General features: G+C 43.3%; 1 protein-coding gene across 13 annotated transcripts in view; it reads left to right on the forward strand.

Moving 5' to 3' along the window:
• epb41l2 (erythrocyte membrane protein band 4.1 like 2) overlaps positions 1-20,922 on the forward strand; it is a 211,487-nt gene that overhangs the window by 105,093 nt on the left and 85,472 nt on the right. For all 13 annotated transcript variants that reach the window (XM_041187700.1, XM_041187703.1, XM_041187708.1 and 10 more), the window contains one exon: positions 14,865-14,969. In XM_041187700.1, the coding sequence (XP_041043634.1) occupies positions 14,865-14,969 (105 nt within the window). The remainder of the gene's footprint in view (positions 1-14,864; positions 14,970-20,922) is intronic.

Here is a 20,922-nt window from a genome sequence, read left to right on the forward strand (position 1 = left end):
TTGGCGGGCTGCACTTTAAGAGGAACTCGGAGGTCAGTATACAGTAATGTTATGCTGTGCTCACCAGGGTTGCCTGTTGGATTTCAAGCTTGGGGTGGTAAGGGCTGCAAGGGCATTTCCGCGGTTGAATATAGTGCACAAGCATTTGGGGTGGGGGGTGGGCTGGGTGAGGGGCACCTTATATACAGTGACCATTGCTCTGCAACTGTGACAATTCAGGCACAGCCATTGATATGATTGGAGTCAGGCTTCTAGCTTATCTGCCCATTCAAACAGCGCAGAGGCATCAAAGTGCCACCAAATACTCCAGACCTTTCCACCCCTCGAGCACAGACTGCAAACTAATGAGTATTTTAGTGGATTACAGAACAGTTGTACGACTGGGCAAGTTGTACAATCTCCTTGCTAAAGCTGGTCATGGAGCAGTCACTGCTGGAGGCGCTCACAGCACCTTGCAATGTTAGCATCCGGGTTTCAACCAGTTTCCCCCATGGTTCAAGCTAACAGGGCAGTCTTGCAGTGCGGGTTAGGAGAATACCTGAGCTGAGAGTACAGCATGCAATCAATGGGCAAAGCTGCCGCCAGTCGGTTAGGTGGAGTGGGGTGGAGATGGGTGGGGTTTCGGGCAGCCATGCAGCGCACTAGTCTCTAGCCATCCAAGTGGTGGCCAGCAGCCTCCGCGATGCATTAAGGGATCTTGATACTTAACCAGGATAGGGGTCCTTAGTACACCCATGCTAAGCACGTGTGTCTCTCTTGCATCCCACAGGAGTACAACATCAGGATCCTGGAGCCTGATGAACTAGCTGTATGCCTTGTGGCATAGAGAGACTGAAGATGACGGAGAAGACAGCAACTGAGGCGCCTGGCTGCACAGAGGGAGGCGCAGCACCCTCAGGAAGAAGGGGTGTCTAGGGCTCCCTCACACGCCGCTGAAGAACCACAGCAAGCTGTTGCTGGTCGGTGCCTAGCGACACCCACGGTTTTTGGGGGGCTCCTTTCATTTCTACAGATGACTGAGAACCAGTGTCATCGAAGATTGCGCATGTCTAGGGAACTGGCTGGTCACATCTGCCAGCTGCTGCAGGATTTGGAGCCACTGGGACTTGGAAGGCATCCACTGCCAGTGGCTTTGAGAGTGACCATGATGCTCAATTTCTACGCCAGTGGCTCCTTTCAGGTCTCCACAGGTGACCACTGTGAGATATCACAAGCTTCCACCCACAAATACATCGATGAGGTCACTGATGCTATCTTCACGACGGCACACAACTTTGTGCATTTTGCCTGGGACCAGGAACACCAGGATGCAAGAGCGATTCGATTTGCCCAGAACTCGGGTTCAAGAAGGTGCAGGGTGCCATCGACTGCACTTGCATAAGGCTCAGATCTCTGTCACAACATGCAGTCAACTACATAAACCACCAGGGATTCCATTCGCTGAATATGCAGCTGGTGTGCGACCACCACAAACACAGCCTGCAGGTGTGCGCAGTTTCCAGATAGTGTGCAGGACTCCAACGTTCTCAGGCAGTCACAGATCCCTGACATATTCCAGGGTTCACAGAGGCTGCAGGGATGGCTCCTTGGGGACAAGGGCTACCCACAGAGGACGTGGCTGATGACACCCATGTGGCGGCCTCAGACTGCAGCAGAGCGAAGTTGTAATGAGACTCATGATGCAATTCGCAATTTGTTGGAGCAAACTATCGTAATGCTGAAAGTGAGGTTCTGGTGCCTGGACCGGTCTTGTGGTGCCCTGCAATACAGTCCGAAGAGGGTGTCATGCATCGTCGCCTGCTGTGTCCGTTGCAACCTGGCACTGCAACGGGGAGAGGAGCTGCTGGAGGAGCTGGAAGTCTCCTTGGATGAGTAGGACACTGATGGGGATGAGGGTGAGGAGGCCTTCTGACTGGGACGAGGCCCTCTCAGTGGCCATTTGAGGCAGGTGTTCGGGAGCTCCTCATAGCTACTAGATTTGTGAAGGATGATGACATGTAGTGAGGTGACCCCATAGATCCTCACATTGCATCCGTGAACATTTGACTCCAGTCTGGCTTGTGGCATTATCTGTGCTAATGTTTCTGTCATGGAGATGCAGTGGAGGTCCTAATTGATTACAGGAGGATGATGGTGACAGGCAGTGATGACATTCCATAGATTTTTGCATAGCCTCTGGGAATGCATGTCTCCTGTCTGGCCAAGGGAAGCTTGCTTGCGCTCTGTGATCAAGGTCATATCATACCATATCATCAAACTTTAAATGCACCTGATCCTTTGTCCACCTTCACCTGAGCTCTTCAGGAGCACAGCGCTAGTGGTCACCAGATGCTAAAGAGATGGGGGCTACCCTGCATTAAAGGTGCTGAGAACACACAGAGAATAATGGAATGCTGTGGCGTCTGCCCACTATATTCTGGCAGCAATGACTAGCACCGTCGAGGTGCAGGTATTAGTAATATATCCAGGGAGTGAGGAGCTGGACCATTACTTTGGTCTGAAGAGGCCCTGGACTGAGACACCTATCCTTATCTTGTGCAGAAAGATTTCACATCTGAGTGACAAGAACACTGCTCATTTGAACAAGGAGCCAAAGGCAAGGAGACATTCTTGGGAGTTTATTGACAATAGTGAACACTATGTACAAGTGTTTAAAACCCGTGCTTAGGCTGTGCAACTACATTTTCTTAACTTTCCTAACTCTGCTACTATGTCTTGGTGCTCCCTGGACATCCACAGTGGAGGTAGAGGCAGCTTGTTGACTGCAGTGCCCTGTCTGTGTGAACCTTGACATGCGCCCTCTGGAGGGCCGAGATCTGGAGGGCCCCGGCCTGCTTTCGGGGTCCTGCTGTGTGGCAGTGGCATCCTCCTCGACCTGTGGAGCTGGAGCTGATGAGGTCACGGGAAGAGGGGATTCGGGTGGGCCGGACAGTCCCAGAGTCACCTGGGCGGATGGCCCTGGTGAAAGGGGAATCATCTACTGATCCTCCTCCCTATCGGTGTCCAAGAGCCCCAGGCTGACCCCTTGAGGAGAAGGGATAGCTGGAGTGAGATCGAGTTCCCCCGCACCCCTCTCGAGTACACACTGTTGGATGCCGACAATGACATCAGCAATGGAGTTCAGCCCACACAGCAGTGCAGGAGTGACATTCTTGACCAAGGTCTCCATGGTGGCTGCCATCCTACCAGTTGACTTCAGTGCATTGGCATGCTGGTGCTATCACTTGAGAGTGAAGGTGGATGGACTCCTCCATTGTGCCTTGCAATCTGAGGAGCGCAACAGACATCCCTTCCTGATGTTCCATCACATTCCTGACTTGTGCCCTGAAGATGTTGGACAGGCTTTGGGGAGACAGGATGTCAGTTATTCGTCGCGCTATTCCTAGCCTCTGACCTGCTCATGTAGCCACAATATTTATATGGCTAGCCCAGTTCAATTTGTGGTCAATGGTAACCCCCCGGACATTGATAGTGGGGGCTTCAGTGATAGTAATACCATTGAACATCTTGTTGCAGATGGTCATTGCCTGCCATTTGTCTGGCGCGAATGTTACTTGCCACTTGTCAGCCCAAGCCTGGATATTGTCCAGATCTTATTGGATTTGGACATGGACTGCTTCAGTATCTGAGGAGTTGAGAATGGTGCTGAACATTTTGCAATCATCAGTGAACATCCCTGCTTCTGACCTTATGGTGGAAGGGAGGCATTGATGAAGCCGTTGAAAATGGTTGGGCCTAGGACACTACCCTGAGGAACTCCTGCAGTGATGTCCTGGAGCTGAGGTGACTTACCTCCAACAACCACAACCATCTTCCTTTGTCCTAGGTATGACTTCAACCAGCAGAGAGTTTTTCCCCCGATTCCCATTGACTCCATTTTGCTAGGGCTTCTTGATGCCACACTTGCTCAAATGTTCCTTGATATCAAGGGCAGTCACTCTTATCTCACCTCGGGAGTTCAGCTCATGTTTGAACCAAGGCTGTAATGAGGTCAGGAGCTGAGTGCCCCTGGCAGAACCCAAACTGGCATCAGTGAGTAGGTTATTGCTAATCAAGTGTTACTTGATAACACTGTTGATGACCCCTTCCATCACTTTGCAAATGATGGAGAATAGACTGATAGGGCGGTAATTAGCCGGGTTGGATTTGTCCAGCTTTTTGTGAACAGGACATACCTGGGCAATTTTCCATATAGTGGGTAGATGCCAGTGTTGTAGCTGTATTGGAACAGCTTGGCTAGGGACACGGCAAGGTTTAGAGCACAAGTCTTCAGTACTATTGCCGGAATGTTGTCAGGGCCCGTAGCTTTTGCAGTATCCAATGCCTTCAGCCGTTTCTTGATAGCACATGGAGTGAATCAAATTGGCTGAAGATTGGCATTTATGATGCTGGGGACCTCCGGAGGAGGCTGGGATGGATCATCCACCTGGCACTTCTGGCTGAAGTTTGTTGCGAATGCTTCAGCCTTATCTTTTGCGCTGCTGTGCTGGGCTTCTCCAGGATTGAGGATAGGAATATTTGTGGAGCTGCCACCTCCAGTGAGTTGTTTAATTGCCCACCATCGTTCACGACAGGATGTGGCAGGACTGCAAGCTTAGATCTGACCTGTTGGTTGTGGGAGCGCTTATCTCTGTCCATCATCTGCTGCTTATGCTGTTTGGCATACAAGTAGTCCTGTGTTATAGCTTCACCAGGTTGACACCTTGTTTCAAGGTATGCCTGGTGCTGCTCCTGGCATGCCCCCCGCACACTTCATTGAACCAGTGTTGATTCCCTGGCTTGATGGTAATGGTAGAATGGAGAATATACCGGGCCATGAGGTTACAGATTGTGTTCGAGTACAATTCTGCTGCTGCTGATGGCCCACAGTGCCTCATGGCTGCCCAGTCTTGAGTTGCTAAATTTGTTTGAAATCTATCCCATTTAGCACAGAGGTAGTACCACACAACACGATGGAGGGTATCCTCAATGTGAAGGCGGGACTTCGTCTCCACAGTGACCATGCAGTTGTCACTCCTACTGATACTGTGATGGACAGATGCATCTGCAGCAGGCAAGATGGTGAAGATGAGGTCAAGTATGTTTTTCCCTCTTGCTGGTTTCCTCACCACCTGCTGCAGACCCAGTTTAGTAGCTACGTCTTTTAGGACTTGGCTAGCTCAGTCAGTAGTGGTGCTACCGAGCCACTCTTGGTGATGGACATTGAAGCCCACCCCTCCCAATCCAGAGCACATTGTGCGCTTGTGCCACCCTCAGTGCTTGCTCCAAGTGATGCTCAACATGGAGGAGCGCTGATTCATCGGCTAAGGGAGGGCGTTATGCAGTAATCAGCAGAAGGTTTCCTTGCCCATGCTTGACCTTATGCCATGAGACTTCATGTGGTCCGATTTTGTGGATTCCCAGGGCAACTTCTGACTGTACACCACTGTGCTACCTCTGCTGGGCCTGTCCTCTTGGTGGAAGAGGGCATATCCAGGGATGGTGATGGTGGTGTCTGGGACATTATCTGTAAGGTATGATTCCGTGAGGATGGCTATGTCAGGCTGTTGCTTGACTAGTCTGTGAGACAGCTCTCCCAATTTTTATACTAGCCTCCAGATGTTCGTAAAGAATGCACTGAAAGAAGTTTTTTGCAAGGTCGACCATTTCAGAAAGTTAGTGCTATAATGCCTTCGTTGCTGAAGATGCACTTGTTACAGAAGTTTTATGCATCCAGATACTTTCTAGTTATCAACTCTCTTGTATGTTGGACTGCTGTCCAGAATAATTGACTTTGTGAGGAGTTTGGGGAACTAAAAGATATGCCTATTTGGCTTCTTACCTTCTTGTCAAGGAACAATGTATCCATTGAATGTTTATTTCCAAACCCCTCTCTTTATCCCTTCCTCCTCCCCATACTTTTCCTCAGCTAACTAGCAACCTAAGACTTGCCTGCATAACTCTTTTGGATTTTCTATTTAGTCGGCTAATGTAGAGGTGAATGTAGCTTTTGGGGCTTTTCATTCTTTCAACTTACACTGGAGTTTCTGGAGCATCACTAGAAGGAAGTATATGATTCCGAGCTACTACTGAAACAGTTAGATAAAGTATAATTTGCTGCCTGACTGCTGAGGTTGCAAAAGGCACTGCATAAATGCATGCTTTTTCCTGTTTCCTCTTCTGGAGGAGCTAGCCTCACTGGCCATTCATTTCACACTGGACTATGAATCTTGGGCTTCTGGGAGTTATGCACTTTTTTTTTGGTTTCGAGAGAGAAAGATGGACCTTGTGAAAATTTCAGCAAGAAGCAAGACTCTTTCAGAACTGTTAGCAAAAACTATTGGATGCTTCTGAGAGCTCTGATTTGTTATTTGAGCTTCTATACAATGTGCATATCTTTTTATTGAAGCATATTGAGAACATATTCCAGACCACAATTCTTGAAGGTTTAGGTAGCCTGTGGTAATGTCTTAGTGCTCCCTTGAATCTGGGAAGCTGCAAGTAACTGAAGCATGCTCTTTGGAACCTGAAGATCTGAATGTTAGGTAAAATTTTAATTTAAACAGGCTTATTGTTGTTATCAATAAATTTAATCGACCAATCAATTTATTACTTCAATTAAGCAGGATTGACTGCAACCAACGTAGTCAACATTTATAAAAATCTCGACCACAGTCAGAGTATTGTGTCCAGTTCAGGTCACCACACTTTAAGAAGGATGCGAGTGTCCTTAAGAGAGTGTATAGGAGATTTAACAGAATGATTCCAGGGTTGAGGGATTTTAGCTACAAGGCTAGGTTGGAGAAGATGGGACTGTTCTCCTATTGAGCAAAGGAGATTAAGGGGAGATTTTATGGAGGTGTACAAGTGGTGACTGGTTTCAGTAAAGTAGACAAAGAAAAACTATTCCAGTTAGCTGATGGTACAAGGATGAGGGGACACAGATTTACTGTTTGGGCAAGAGCTGCAGGGGGATGTGAAGAAATTTTTTAATGTATTGAGTGATGATGATCTGGAACTCGCTACCGACAAGGTGATGGAAGTGAAGATGATGAATGATTTCAAAAAGAAATTGGACGGGCACTTGGGGGAGAAATAATCTTGTGGGGCTATGGGCATAGAACAGGGGAATGGAACTGATTAGATTACTCTGCAGGGAGTGAACATGGGCTTGGTGGGCTGAATGGTCTCCTGTGTCATAATGACTCTACTCTATGACTCTGAGTTTAATCAGAGCCATGATATAATATCACACAACACAAAAATAAAAATACCTGGAAAACCTCAGCAGGTCTGACAGCATCTGCGGAGTGGAATACAGTTAACGTTTCGAGTCCGTATGACTCTTCATATCACACGCTAGTTATACAGCAAAAATATTGAATCATGACAAACGAGTATCACTTTACATAGGGCAGGACAGCTGGCATGCAGAAACAGCTAATTTCTTTTCTTTCTACTTTCTCTTGGTCCCTAGCTTCTTGAAGTCTTCCTAACTACCCAAGAGTGTTAGACTGAACCCAGTAGGGATATACGGTCGGGAGTTCCTCTTTACCATCTGCTGCAATGACTTCTTTCAAAAATTTTTCCTTTATAACCTTTTTCAGGGGTGCAACTGAGTTTCATATTGACCAGGCTTGATTGCCTTGTAAAAGTTCTTAATATTATTCAGTGGTATGTTGAGGTTGTGGTTTAAACTATGGTGTAAAGCCCATCCTTATATTATCTCCCACCTTTCATGATGACTGCTTTCCTTATCTCTCCCTGTGCTGTTCACCATCATCAGTTTCGTAACTTTCTTGAAACATCGCATCTCCACTTCAGATCTACTTTCCGGGGCCTTATTGTTCACATTTGCTTGTTATCGATTACTTATGCTCAGTTCATAAGGTCAGCCTTATTGTTTTATCTGGTTGTTCTAATTCCTTATCAAACTATTGAAGCATAGGATGGTTCACGAAAGTGCCTCCATTCACTGGTTTCGTTTCCAGTCCAGTCAATTCTAACTGATGTAATCATTTATAACTGAATAAGCAATCTTAAAGTACACCCAATGTGGATAGAATCAATTCATGTGCATCGTTGGACTACCATTTCATATGATTTAATCGGATTAACCACACTACACCTGCCAGTTAATCAAAGACTACTGAAGGCTAATGCCATACTTTTGTGCATGTATTACTGAAATTACTGGTTGTTGTTGGAATGAAGTACCTTTGTTTGGCAGGCTGTCATCTCCAACAGTTTTATGGATATAATAATCAACATTTTGAATGTATTTTAGCTAAACTTTTTTGACTTGAACAACATCTTGTATTTTTGTGGAATAAAATGAAGCGATCCAAGGCCTTTCACAGGAACGTTACTAAGCAAAGTATGATACCGAGCCGCATGAGGAGATATTAGGTTAGATGACTAAAATCTTGGCCAAAAAGATGGGTTTTAAGGAATACCGTATAGGAGGAAAATGGGGTAGAAAGTGGAGAGGCGTTGGGAGGGTATTCCAGAGATTGGTGCCTAGGCAGCTGATACTACAATCACCAATAATGGATCAATTAAAATCCGGGATACTTGAGGCCAGAATTGGGGAATGCAGATATCTAGGAGGGTTAAAATCAAGATGTTGCTCAAACACTAGCCAATGTAAGTCAGCAAGCTCAGGGATGATAGGGGAACAGGACTTGCTGCAAGTTATGGCACAGGCAGAATAGTTTTGGATGACCTCAAGTTTGTGGAGGGTAGAATGCAGGAGAGGAGCCACAGCCAGGAATGCAGTATAATGTCAAGTCTAGAGATAACAAATGATGGTTTCAGCAGCAGATGAGCTAAGAAAGGGCCGAAGTTGGGTGACATTATGAAGAAATACGCAGCCTTGCTTATGGCATGAATATGAGGTTGGGAGCTCAACTTCAGATCAAATATGACACCAAGTTTATGAACAGACTGGATTAATCTCAGACTGTTGCTAGGGCGAGGGATGGAGTTGGTATCCAGGGACACACCTACAAAAGAGATGTTGACAAGACTACTCCAAATTAGGTTTGCACTGCATAGTTCTGAGTCTAAACCAGAAGCTGGGTAACTGCTTCTCTTCTAGAAGTATTATTCATTTTTAAAAGAAAAACCTCTGCAGAGAGCCAATCAAATGAATGGGTTTGTTTCATAAACTTGTTCAAACCTGGTGTGTATTTTGGACTGTCCTCGGCAAGTAAAGAGTAGTGTCAGATTAAAAGAAGAGGCTTATAATTTTGCACAGAGAAGTATTAAGTATGATGATTGGGAGTATTTTAGAAACTGCAGAGCACCACCAAAAAGTTATTAAAAAGGGAAAAAATAGAGGGCAACCAAGTGTTGTTAATGATGGCTACATCCTAGACTTCCAAAAGAGGCTGTTGCAGAGTTAGTGGATGCACTGCGTATGATTTTCCAAAATTCCCTAGATTCTAGAACATTCCCAACAGATTGGAAGTTAGCAAATGTAACTCACTACTCAAGAAAAGAGGGAGAGAGAAAATGGCGAATTTAAAGGCCAGTTGTCTGATATCAACCATTGGGAATTGCTAGGATGTCTTACTAAGGAAGACTTAATGCATTTAGAAAATCGTAATATGATCAAAGTCAATATGATTTTACAGAAGGGAATTGTGTTTAACAAATTTAGTAGAGTTTTTTGAAGATGCAACTAGTAGGGTAGAAAAAGGGGAACCATTAGATAGAACAAAGAAAAGTACAGCACAGGAACAGGCCCTTCGGCCCTCCAAGCCTGAGCCGATCATATTGCCCGTTAGCTAAAACATTTTGCACTTCCGGGGTCCGTATCCCTCTATTCCCATCCTATTCATGTATTTGTCAAGCTGCCTCTTAAACACCACTATCGTACCTGCTTCCACCACCTCCTCTGGCAGCAAATTCCAGACACTCACTACTCTCCACGTAAAAAAAACTTGCCCCGCACATCTCCTCTATAATTTTCTCCTCTCACCTTAAATCTATGTCCCCTAGTAATTGACTCTTCCACCCTGGGAAAAAGTTTCTGATTATCTACTCTGTCCATGCCACTCATAATTTTGTCAACTTCTATCAAGTCGCCCCTCAATCTCCGTCGCTGTAGTGAGAACAATCCGAGTTTCTCCAACCTCTCCTCATAGCTAATAACCTCCAGACCAGGCAGCATCCTGGTAAACCTCCTCTGCACCCTCTCTAACACCTCCATATCCTTCTGGTAATGTGGCGACCAGAATTGCATGCAATATTCCAAGTGTGCCCTAACCAAGGTTCTATGCAGCTGCAGCATGACCTCCCAGCTTTTATACTCAATACCCCTGCCAATGAAGGCAAGCATGCCATATGCCTTCCTGACCACTTTATCCACCTGCGTTAACACTAGATGTAGTATACTTGGATTTCCAGAAGGCATTCAATAAGATGCCACACAACTTTTATATGCAACATAAGGGCTCGTGGAGTTGCAGGTAATATGTTATCATAGCTGGATCATTGGCCAGTGGACAGGAACCAAAGAGTAGGGATAAATGTGGTATTTCCAAGTTGTCATGCTGTGACCAGTGGAGTTGTGCAAGGATCAGTGCTGGGGCTTCAGCTATTCACAATCTATATTAATGACAGAAGAGAACGAAAGTAATGTATCTAAGTTTGCTGACAATACACCTTGTAGATCATAGACACCTTAGTTATGATGTGCCAATGCTGGAAAGAGTTAATGTTTAAGGTGGTGGAAGTGGTACAAATCAAGCATGTTTGGCCTGAATGGTGTTGAGCTTCTTCAGTGTCGTTGATGCTGCACTTATCCAGGCAAGATAATGTTCCACAACTCTCCTGACTTGTTTCTTGTGGATAGTGGAAAGACTTTGTGGGAGTCAGGAGGTGAGTCAATTTTCCAGTTTATAGTGAGAGCAGGAAATGGCATTGATAGTTGTCAGTGAAGCGGAAAAAAGATAAAAGGGATGGAACCTGAGTAGGATTGGCACAAAGAATATTTCACATATCTCATGCTAAAACAGGCATAGCTAAGACTCATGTAGGCTCCCATAACACTTTTTTCATTTGGAGAAAGTGAGTAGAGTCAAAGGAAAAGTTATTCCATGTGAGAACAAGTTCAACCAGACTGCGGAAGATGGGAATAGGGACTGCTGAGCCTCTGTTCAAGGAAAAAGTAGAGGGACATCATACTGTCCTCGGGATAGAGATGTAGAGGAATTGGATATTCATCCTGTCAAGGAGACTGGAAACTGTGGTGGAGGGTATGGGAAGAGATTAGTTAAGATGAGAAAAATATAGTTAAGATATGAATAAATCAGTTCTATGGGGCAAGAACAAGCTGAAACAATTGGGGTCCACCAGTCCTTTTTGTTTACCTTGGGAAGGAGGTAAATGTGGATTGTGCAGTGTTGGTGGACTAAGGTCAAAGACTGTGGAGGTTAGATCAGTATACCTTTCTCCAGGGCGCTGGCAGGCCCCCCCCATGGTATACCTGGCAGTGTGCACCCCTCATCCTGGTTGGTAAAATATCAGTGGCAGAGGGTGCTGAGGCCTTAAGTGGCCCTTAATTGGCCACTTAAGGGCCTCAATGGGCCTCTGGGTGGGAAGGCGATTGTCAACCCTTTCCACCCTGGACTTCATTCGGGGAAGTCAAGCAGGTGACGGGCTCTCCACCCAGAGCCTTCCTGCTCCATTTTACAGCCACCCTTGCCTCTCTGCCTGCTCCCAGGTAATTGGGGCATTAAATTTCACCCAGTGAGTGGGTGGGACCTGAGAGAATGGAGTTCTGCAAGTTCAGAGGGAGGTAAGTTAAAGAAAGTGAGTGGAATAGAAGAATTGTGATGTCACACTGGCAGTTCCCAATGGGAAAATCTTGAGGGTAAGAGGCTAGGAGGCATCCAAGTGATTGAGAATTCTGAAGAGTGGAGAAAGGGCCCACTGTGCGGAGGAAGACCTCTAGCCAAATAAGTGAGTGTGGGAGTGAAAGTGAAGGAAGAAGAACTCAGCATCATGCCAAGCTCGAAATTTATTGAGGTGGGGCTGTAAGAGGATGAAGCTGGGTCCTATGCTGAGGAGTGTTCAAAATCCATGAAGAGATGGTGAAAATGTGAAGGGGGAGTGGGATCCGAGGAAAATGATGGATCCGGAGGGGCGTTCATATGCAAGATTCGAGAAACTTGATAGTAAGGTAAGTTGGTTATTGAAAATGTGTTAATATTGGGTGGGCACCTCACTCCTTAGCATCACTAGGGAGGGCCATTGCTCGGGTCGCACTTGAAAGGCTCCATCTACTTGCACACTGACTATGTACAGAAGCGTAGTGCAGTTCCTTTGCCAACAGAGTGGACATGATCTTCTTCATACACCAGCTACAAGGAAAGTGTAGGGGACAGGATATACCCCTTTACCATACTTTCGTAGATCCCACAAAAGCATCCTACACCAACAGCAGGGTAAGACTCAACAAGGTTTTGGGGAAAATTGGTTGTCCATCACAGCTCCTCAGCCTCATCAGTTCTTTCCATGACAACATGCACTATTCTGTACAAAAACAGAATTACCTGGAAAAACTCAGCAGGTCTGGCAGCATCGGCGGAGAAGAAAAGAGTTGACGTTTCGAGTCCTCATGACCCTTTGACAGAACTTGAGTTCGAGTCCAAGAAAGAGTTGATATATAAGCTGGTTTAAGGTGTGTGTGTGTTGGGGTGGGGGGGGGTGGGGGGGCGGAGAGAGAGAGGTGGAGTGGGTTGGTTTGGTTGTAGGGACAAACAAGCAGTGATAGAAGCAGATCATCAAAAGATGTCAACAACAATAGAACAAAAGAACACATAGGTGTTAAAATTGGTGATATTATCTAAACGAATGTGCTAATTAAGAATGGATGGTAGGGCACTCAAGGTATAGCTCTAGTGGGGTTGGGGAGAGCATAAAAGATTTTAAAATATTGGAACAATGCAGCAAGCCAAGGACAGATATGTGGGCAAGAGAGCAGGGTGGAGTGTTAAAATGGCAAGCGACAGGGAGGTTTGGGTCATTCTTGCGGACAGACCGCAGGTGTTCTGCAAAGCGGTCGCCCAGTTTACGTTTGGTCTCTCCAATGTAGAGGAGACCACATTGGGAGCAACGAATGCAGTAGACTATTCTGTACAGTTTGACGGCATGACTTCCGACAGTTTCAGGGTGAAGAATGAAGTGAAACAAGGTTGTGTCCTAGCCTCCACTTTGTTTGGTATCATCTCATGCTTTTGACCTTTGCCTTCTCTGGCAGAAGTGCACCATATGAAGCTATAGCATCCCCAATGGTTTAAAATTTGCTGTATGTCCATCATCTTATGCAGATGGAAGAATGCTGATGATGATTTATTCTAGAATAAAAGACAAGACAAATAAAATGAACATTAATTGTCAATAGGCCATGTAATACCTGACCAGTGCAAATCTGATAATGAGTTGCAGAAATGGACAGTGTTGCTTTTTCTAGCATTGCCATTCTTACCTTGAATACAAAAGGTCATTGAAAGTAAATTTTATTTTTTTAAAGTTTGTAACCCATTTGTATCAATTTGGCACAATGACTTCCATGCAGGGTTTTCTGTATTTGCCAAACTTTATAATTTTGACAAATAACATTAGTTTTAACCAACATTGAAAACAATTTGAAAATCTCCATAATTATTCTGTACCATTACATTCTATGAGCAACTTTCTGTTTTTAATTAAAACAGAAGATGCTGGAAACATCCAGAGGTCAGGCAGCATCTGTGTAGAGAGGAACCAAGTTAATATTTCAGTTCAATAACCTTTTATCAGAACCACTAGAGATACAGTTTTTAGGCAAATTTTAAACCAGAAGAAGAAGAAAAGGGACACAGTGGAGGTCAGGAGATATAAAACAACCAAAGGAATGATGGTGCAATTCAAAGAAGGTGATGTGACAAAAGTGGGAATGAAAGATGGGTCTGGGGAGGTGCAAATGATGACAAATTTATACCACCTTTTGCCTTGCACCATCACCCTTATTGTCACTGAAACATTCCACGTGATCAGAGACTTTGTGTTTCCCTTCTCTCATTTTTTCGGTCATCTCCAACATCTTTCAGTTCTGTTGAAAAGTCAGCAACCTGAAATGCTTACTCTCTACAGATGCTGACTGACCAACTGACTTTCCAGCATTTCCTGTTTCACTAAAGATTTTTGCAGTATTTTGCTACTTAATTCTTGTATCTAGCACAGAATGGCTGTTTCTGATCATGCATTATGCTTATTTGTGTACCATTTTTTAATTTTAAGGTAGTTCTAATAAATTCTCAGTCATGAAATTAGTTTTAAGTTTATTCATAAACATTGGAAATTTCAGAGGTGATTTTAAGTGCTGTTGTCATTTAACCTGTAACAAAAGAAAAATCGCAAATGCTGGAAATACTCAGCAGGCCAAGCAGTATCTGTGGAGAGAGAAACAGAGTTAATGATTCAGTTTGATAATTTTTCATCAGAAGTACATCTAGTTGGGTAACCAAAGAAGAGATTAGAGACAGTATATGCAGAAACAACAAACTAGAAGAAGCAGAAATTTGGTTTGAATGATTGATTAGTATTGCAGAAACACAATTTTTGAAGGATATGGAAGTTTGTCGGAATAAATGAGTTTTGCATTCAGTTATGTCAATTATAATTGAAGCATAATTTCAACAATTATCAAGTGTAAATGTTCAGCATAATTTAAAAATAAATTATTTTCTGTGATTTTGTTCAATTATTTTTTGAATGGTATTCTTGTACTGTAAACATGTCCCTTTTAAAATAAAACATTATTTTTAATTTTTATTATTTATTTTGCATGTTAAGATTAAAATCTAAATTTGTCTGTGGCTTTTATTTTTCAGAAATGTGCCAAGGGCCAGATATTGTTTGACAAGGTGTGTGAGCAAATCAACCTGTTGGAAAGGGATTATTTTGGCCTCACTTTTCAGGATGCTGCAGATGAAAAGGTAAGATTAAGAATTGAAATAAAACTATTCATAGCTTCTTTGAAGTGACAGTTAAAATAGGAGGGTTTCTAAATAAAAATAAAAATGTACTCCAGCCAATGGTGAGAAACCAAAAAGCTTCGCCAAAACTTTTGTTATTCTCACCTTTCCCTTGTACTTCATCATTTTGGAACATGGTATTATTGCTGTAATTTGTAAACAGGTTTTAAGTACCCAAAGAAGGAGCAAAGAGTGGCCTTAAAGGTTTGCAAGATCCAAAACTGGAAGAAAAGGTAAATCTTGCGCATTACCTCAGATCCACGGTATACAGTTCAATATGCAAAGCCAAATTTAAGGGCAATGAGAAGAATAAGTTCTTCAGCAAAAGTATGATCCATTTTGAATGGTCTCGTAATAGTTAAGGATCAGGAAGTTTGTCCTAGCTCATCTACTCAGAAAAGAATCTCAATTTCCTCATCATGACTATTAAATGATTCAAAGTCTTTTGCCTGCTCTACCCTCTCTGTATTCTGCTGTATAATTGGCCAGCATCATTCGTTGGATCAGTAGTCTGCTTCCTTTTTATGTATTCTTAAATTTGTCTATATTGGGTTGGTGCAATATATGTGATGGGAGGACACAACTTGTCCCCCCTTATAACACAATAGAATGTGGTTAGTCTGCAGTATAATGTTTCATGTATACAAAAATCACAGGTTTTATTTAGCTATGCAGACAATCTTGTGATTGTTTAGTATTTTTCATTCTTTAACGTTTGGACATTAAAAATGTATGATTGGTTATTTAAAAGAATTATATGTTGACTAGTGCATCTCCTGTGTTGCTCAATTTATACAGACTGAGCTTCTGCTTTCCCCAATGTTGTGGGTGACCAGAATTTCACCATCTGAAGTGGAGGTATGATTCAGACCAAGATACTTTAGTGTATGTATCTGGTCTTATTAACCCAAGGCAAACAATAGAGACAAAATCCTTTTCTCTTTAGTTGTGGGTTGGGGCAGCTGTTGCTGTATCAAGGAATAAGAATCAAAAAATTATTTTTAATTATGTAACTTTTTTACATTAAAGTGATTGGCTCAGAGGACTTTGCTTCAGTGTGTTTTAACTAATATTAAGCAATTATTTTCTTAGATCTTGGCTCTGCTATCATTTTTTAAAAGCATAGCCTCCAGAAAAAAAGTTAACTGAAGTACAAGCCTTATATACTTGTGAAGTTTATTCTTGTGTTGTGTCATCACGGCTGCTATCTGCCTGGCTTGAGTTGGGAAGAAGTTCAAATTTGATTTCCGTGATAACCAGGTTCACTAAGAGTTCATCCATTCATCAGAGAGGAGATTTGCGGGAGTTGTATTATTTTGTTTAACATTGCAAGAGATCTCTCTCCTTTATAAAGTTGCAAATTATTTAGAGCACAGAAACAGGTCATTTGGCCTAACAGACCCATGTCGGTATTTATACTGTACAGGAGCCCTCTCCCACCTGCTTCACCTAGCCCCATCAACATATTCTGTTCATGTCTCCCTCGTGTGTTCACCTAGCTTTCCCTTAAATACATCTATGCCAGGGGTATTCAACCTTTTTAAACTTTTGTTTTGCTCCCATGTTAAATTCCACAGATCCCCTAAAGCCTGAGGTAATGCATCAATGGGGCATTCAAGAATCCCACTATACTTGTGAGATTGAGTTACATTTTTGAATGAGCAAAACTACCTCCAATATGCAGTTAAGTTACATATTATTCAGACGATATCAACCAAACCTTTAATCAATAACTAGAAATTAGGTGTAATTTTATTTTCCTACCATCATCATGTTAGAGACAAACCAACACAGGATATGACCTGAACCAGGCTGCAAACCCCGGCCTTACTGGCACCCAATGGAGTGAGTGGGTATAAAGTGTTCAGCTTTCCTTTTGGTGAATCTATCGAGGGAGACAGTGGTGTAGTGGTAATATCATTGAACCAATAATCCAGGTTAATTCTTTGGGGATGTGGCAGCTGGTGAAATTTGAGTTTAGTCAATAAATCTGGAATATAAACCTAGTCTCAGTAATGGTAACCATGACAACTATCATCGATTGTTGTAAAAATCCATCTGGTTCACTAATATCCTTACCCGGTCTGGCCTACATGTGACTTCAGACCCACAGCAACGTAGTTGACTCTTAACTGCCCTTTGAAATGGCCTAGCAAGCCACAATTAGGCATGGGCAACAAATGCTAGCCTTGCCAGCAACTCCACATCCAATGAAAGAATTAAGAAAAAAAATTACTGCTGATTACTTATTCATTACCCTACCATGTCTGAAGCACAAGATTTTTTTTTCAATCTTTGATAAGAACATAAATAGGAGTAGACTATACAGCCCGTCCAGCTTGCTCGGCCATTCAATGCAATCATAGCAGATTTTCAGCCTTAACTCTGCTTTTCTGCTTGCTGCTCAAGGAACAAGAAAATGGGGGAAGCACTGTATTTTGTCTCTTTTCGCTGTTGAAGACACAAAAAAACATCCCAGGAAAGTAGAAAATCGAGGGGAAAAAGGGAGAGGGGAATTTAAGAGAATCACAATCATTAGGGAAAGCACACAGGGAAAACTATTAGAACTAAAGGCTAACAAGTCCCTTGACCCTGATGGCTTGCATCCTAGCGTCTTAAAAGAAGTGGCTGCAGAGATTGTAGATGCATTGGTTGTGATCTTCCAAAATTTGCTAGATTCTGGATAGGTCCCAGTGGATTGGAAAACCGCAAAAGTAACAACTCTATTCAAGAAAGGAGGGAGACTTTTTGCAGGAAATTATAGGCCAGTTAGCCTAACGTCTGTCTTAGGGAAAATGTTAGAATCCATTAATAAGAAGGCAATAGCAGGATACTTATAAAATTGTAATACAATCAGGCAGACTCAGCATGGTTTTGTGAAAGGAAAATCCTGTCTAATTTATTAGTTCTTGGAGGAAGTTGGAAAAAGGGGAACCTGTAGATGTGGTGTACTTGGATTTCCAAAACATATTCCATCAGATGCCACATCAAAGGTTACAACACAAAGTAAGAGCTCAAGGTTTAGGGGCTAACATATTAGCATGAATAGAGGATTGGTTATCTAACAGGAAGCAGAGAGTAGGGAAAAATGGCTCATTGCCAGGATGAATGCAGATCCAACAACACTCAAGCTTGACACCGTCCAGAACAAAGCAGCCTGCTTGATTGGCAACCTATCCACAAAAATCCACTCCCTCCACCACCGACGCACAGCAGCAGTGTGTACCATCTACAAGATGCATTGCAGGAACTCACCAAGCCTCCTTAAACAGCACTTTCCAAACCCACTACCATCTAGAAGGACAAGGGCAGCAGACACATGGGAGAATCACCACCTGGAAGTTCCCCTCCAAGCCACTCACTATCCTGACTTGGAAATGTTTTGCTGTCTCTTCACTGTCGCTTGGTCAAAATCCTGAAACTCCCTGCCTAACAGCATTGTGGGTGTACCTACACAACATGGACTGCAACAATTCAAGAGGCCTGCTCACCACCGCCTTTCGAGAGCAATTAGAGCATCCCATGAATGAATTTTTTAAAAATTCAGGCCAGCAAGCTGTTAGTAGTGGATTGCCACAAGATTCAATGCTGGGGCCTCAATTGTTTACAATTTATATCAAAGGCATGGATGAGGGCACCGGATGTATGGTAACTAAGTTTGCTGATGACACAAAGGTAGCTTGGAAAGTAAATTGTCAAGCGAACATAGAGTCTACAAAAGGATTTATATAGGTTAACTATTGAAAAATTTGGCAGATGGAATATAATGAGGGAAAATATGAACTTGGCCACTTTTTGGCAGGAAGAATAGAAAAGCGGCCTATAGTTTGAATGGGATATATTTAAAAATTCTGTTGTACGGAGGGAGCCGAATGTCCTGGTACTTGATTCATAAAGAGTTAGTATGCAGGTACAGCAAGTGATTAAGAAGGCAGATGGAATATTGGTGCTTATTGCAAGGTAAATTAAATATAAAATTAGAGAAGTATCTGGAGTACTGTCTGCAGTTTTGTTCTCCATACTTAAGGAAGAATATAATTGCATTAGAAGAAGCTCAGAAGGTTTATTCGACTGATTTCAGGGATGAAGGGCTTATCTTATGAGGAAAGGTTGAGTAGGTTGGGCCTGTATACACTGGAGTTTAGAACAATGAGAGGTTACCTGATTGAAACATAAGATCCTGAGGGGACTTAACAGGGTGGATGCTGGGAGGTTGTTTCCGTTTGTGGAGGAATCTAGAACTAGGGGACACAGTTTTAACCAAAAAGAAATTAGGGGCCACCTATTTAAGACTGAGATGGGAAGAATTTTTTTTTTCTGAGGATTGTTAGCTTATGGAATTCTCTTCCCCAGAAAGCAGTGGAGACTGAATCATTGAATATATTCAAGGCTGAGTTAGATTTTTGATTGACAAGGGAGTTCAGGGTTCCGTGGCAGATGGGAAAGTGGAATTGTGACCCTAATCCGATCGGCTGTGATCTTATTGAATGGCAGAGCAGGCTCAAAGGGCTGTTTGGCCTACTCCTCCTAATTCTTGTGTTCTTGTGCTCATATCTTCTGATTCCCTGTGAAACGAAACATTTGTCTGTCTTAGCCTTAAATATACTCAATGATGGACCATCCACAACCCTTTGGAGTAGAGAATTCCAAAGATTCACAACCTGAAAAAATTTCTCCTTATCTCAGTCCTAAATGATTGTCCTGTTATCCTGAGACTGTGTCTCCATTTTCTAGACTCCACAGTCATGAGAAACAAATTCTGAGCGTCTATCCTTTGAAGCTCCTTCAGAATTTTTGTTTCAATATGATCAGCTCTCATTCTTCTTAATTTCAGAGAATATAGATCCAGTTTATTCAGCCTTTCATCAAAGGATAACCCTCATCACAAGAACCAATTTAGTGAACCTCCGCTGTACTGCCTCCTACGCAAGTATATTCTTAGTTAAATATGGAGGCCAAAACTGAACAGTACTCCAGGTGTGGTCTCACCAAAACCCTGTATAATTGTAGCAAGACTCTTTTATTCTTGTATTCCTTCTCCCTTACAATAAAGGCCAACATGTCATTTGCCTTAAACAAAAACAAAAATAGCTGGAAAAACTTAGCAGATCTGACAGCATCTGCAGAGAGGAATACAGTTAACATTTCGAGTCAGTATGACTCTTCATCAGAACTAAGGAAATATAGAAATGAGGTGAAATATAAGCTGGTTGAGGGGTGGGACAGGTAGGGCTGGATAGAGGGCCAGTGATAGGTGGAGGCAAAGAAGAGATTGCCAAAGATGTCATAGACAAAAGGACAAAGGGGTGATGATGGTGGTGATATAAGCTAAGGAATGTGCTAATAGTGACATTAAGAGTGGAAAGCAGGACAAGCAAGTGACAGCCCCAGCTGAGGTGGGGGGAAAGGGATCAAAATAGGCTAAAAGGTGGCGATAAAACAATGGATGGAAATACATTTTAAAATAATGGAAAGAGATGGGAAAAGAAAAATATATTTAAAAAATTATAAATTATTAGAAAAAGGGAGATTGGAAAGGGGGTGGGGATGGAGGAGAGAGTTCATGATCTGAAGTTGTTGAACTCAATGTTAAGTCCGGAAGGCTGTAAAGTGCCTAGACGGAAGATGAGGTGCTGTTCCTCCAGTTTGTGTTGAGCTTCACTGGAACAGTGCAGCAGGCCAAGGACGGACATGTGGGCATGAGAGCAGGGTGGTGTGTTGAAATGACAAGCGACAGGGAGGTCTGGGTCATGCTTGCGGACAGACCAAAGGTGTTCCGCAAAGCGGTCACCCAGTCTGCTTTTGGTCTCCAATGTAGAGGAGACCGCATTGGGAGCAGCAAATGCAGTAGGCTAAATTGAGGGAAGTGCAAATGAAGTGCTGCTTCACTTGAAAGCACTGTTTGGGCCCTTGG

The sequence above is a fragment of the Carcharodon carcharias genome, chromosome 5, assembly GCF_017639515.1.
Source record: "Carcharodon carcharias isolate sCarCar2 chromosome 5, sCarCar2.pri, whole genome shotgun sequence".
NCBI classification, from domain to species: domain Eukaryota; kingdom Metazoa; phylum Chordata; class Chondrichthyes; order Lamniformes; family Lamnidae; genus Carcharodon; species Carcharodon carcharias.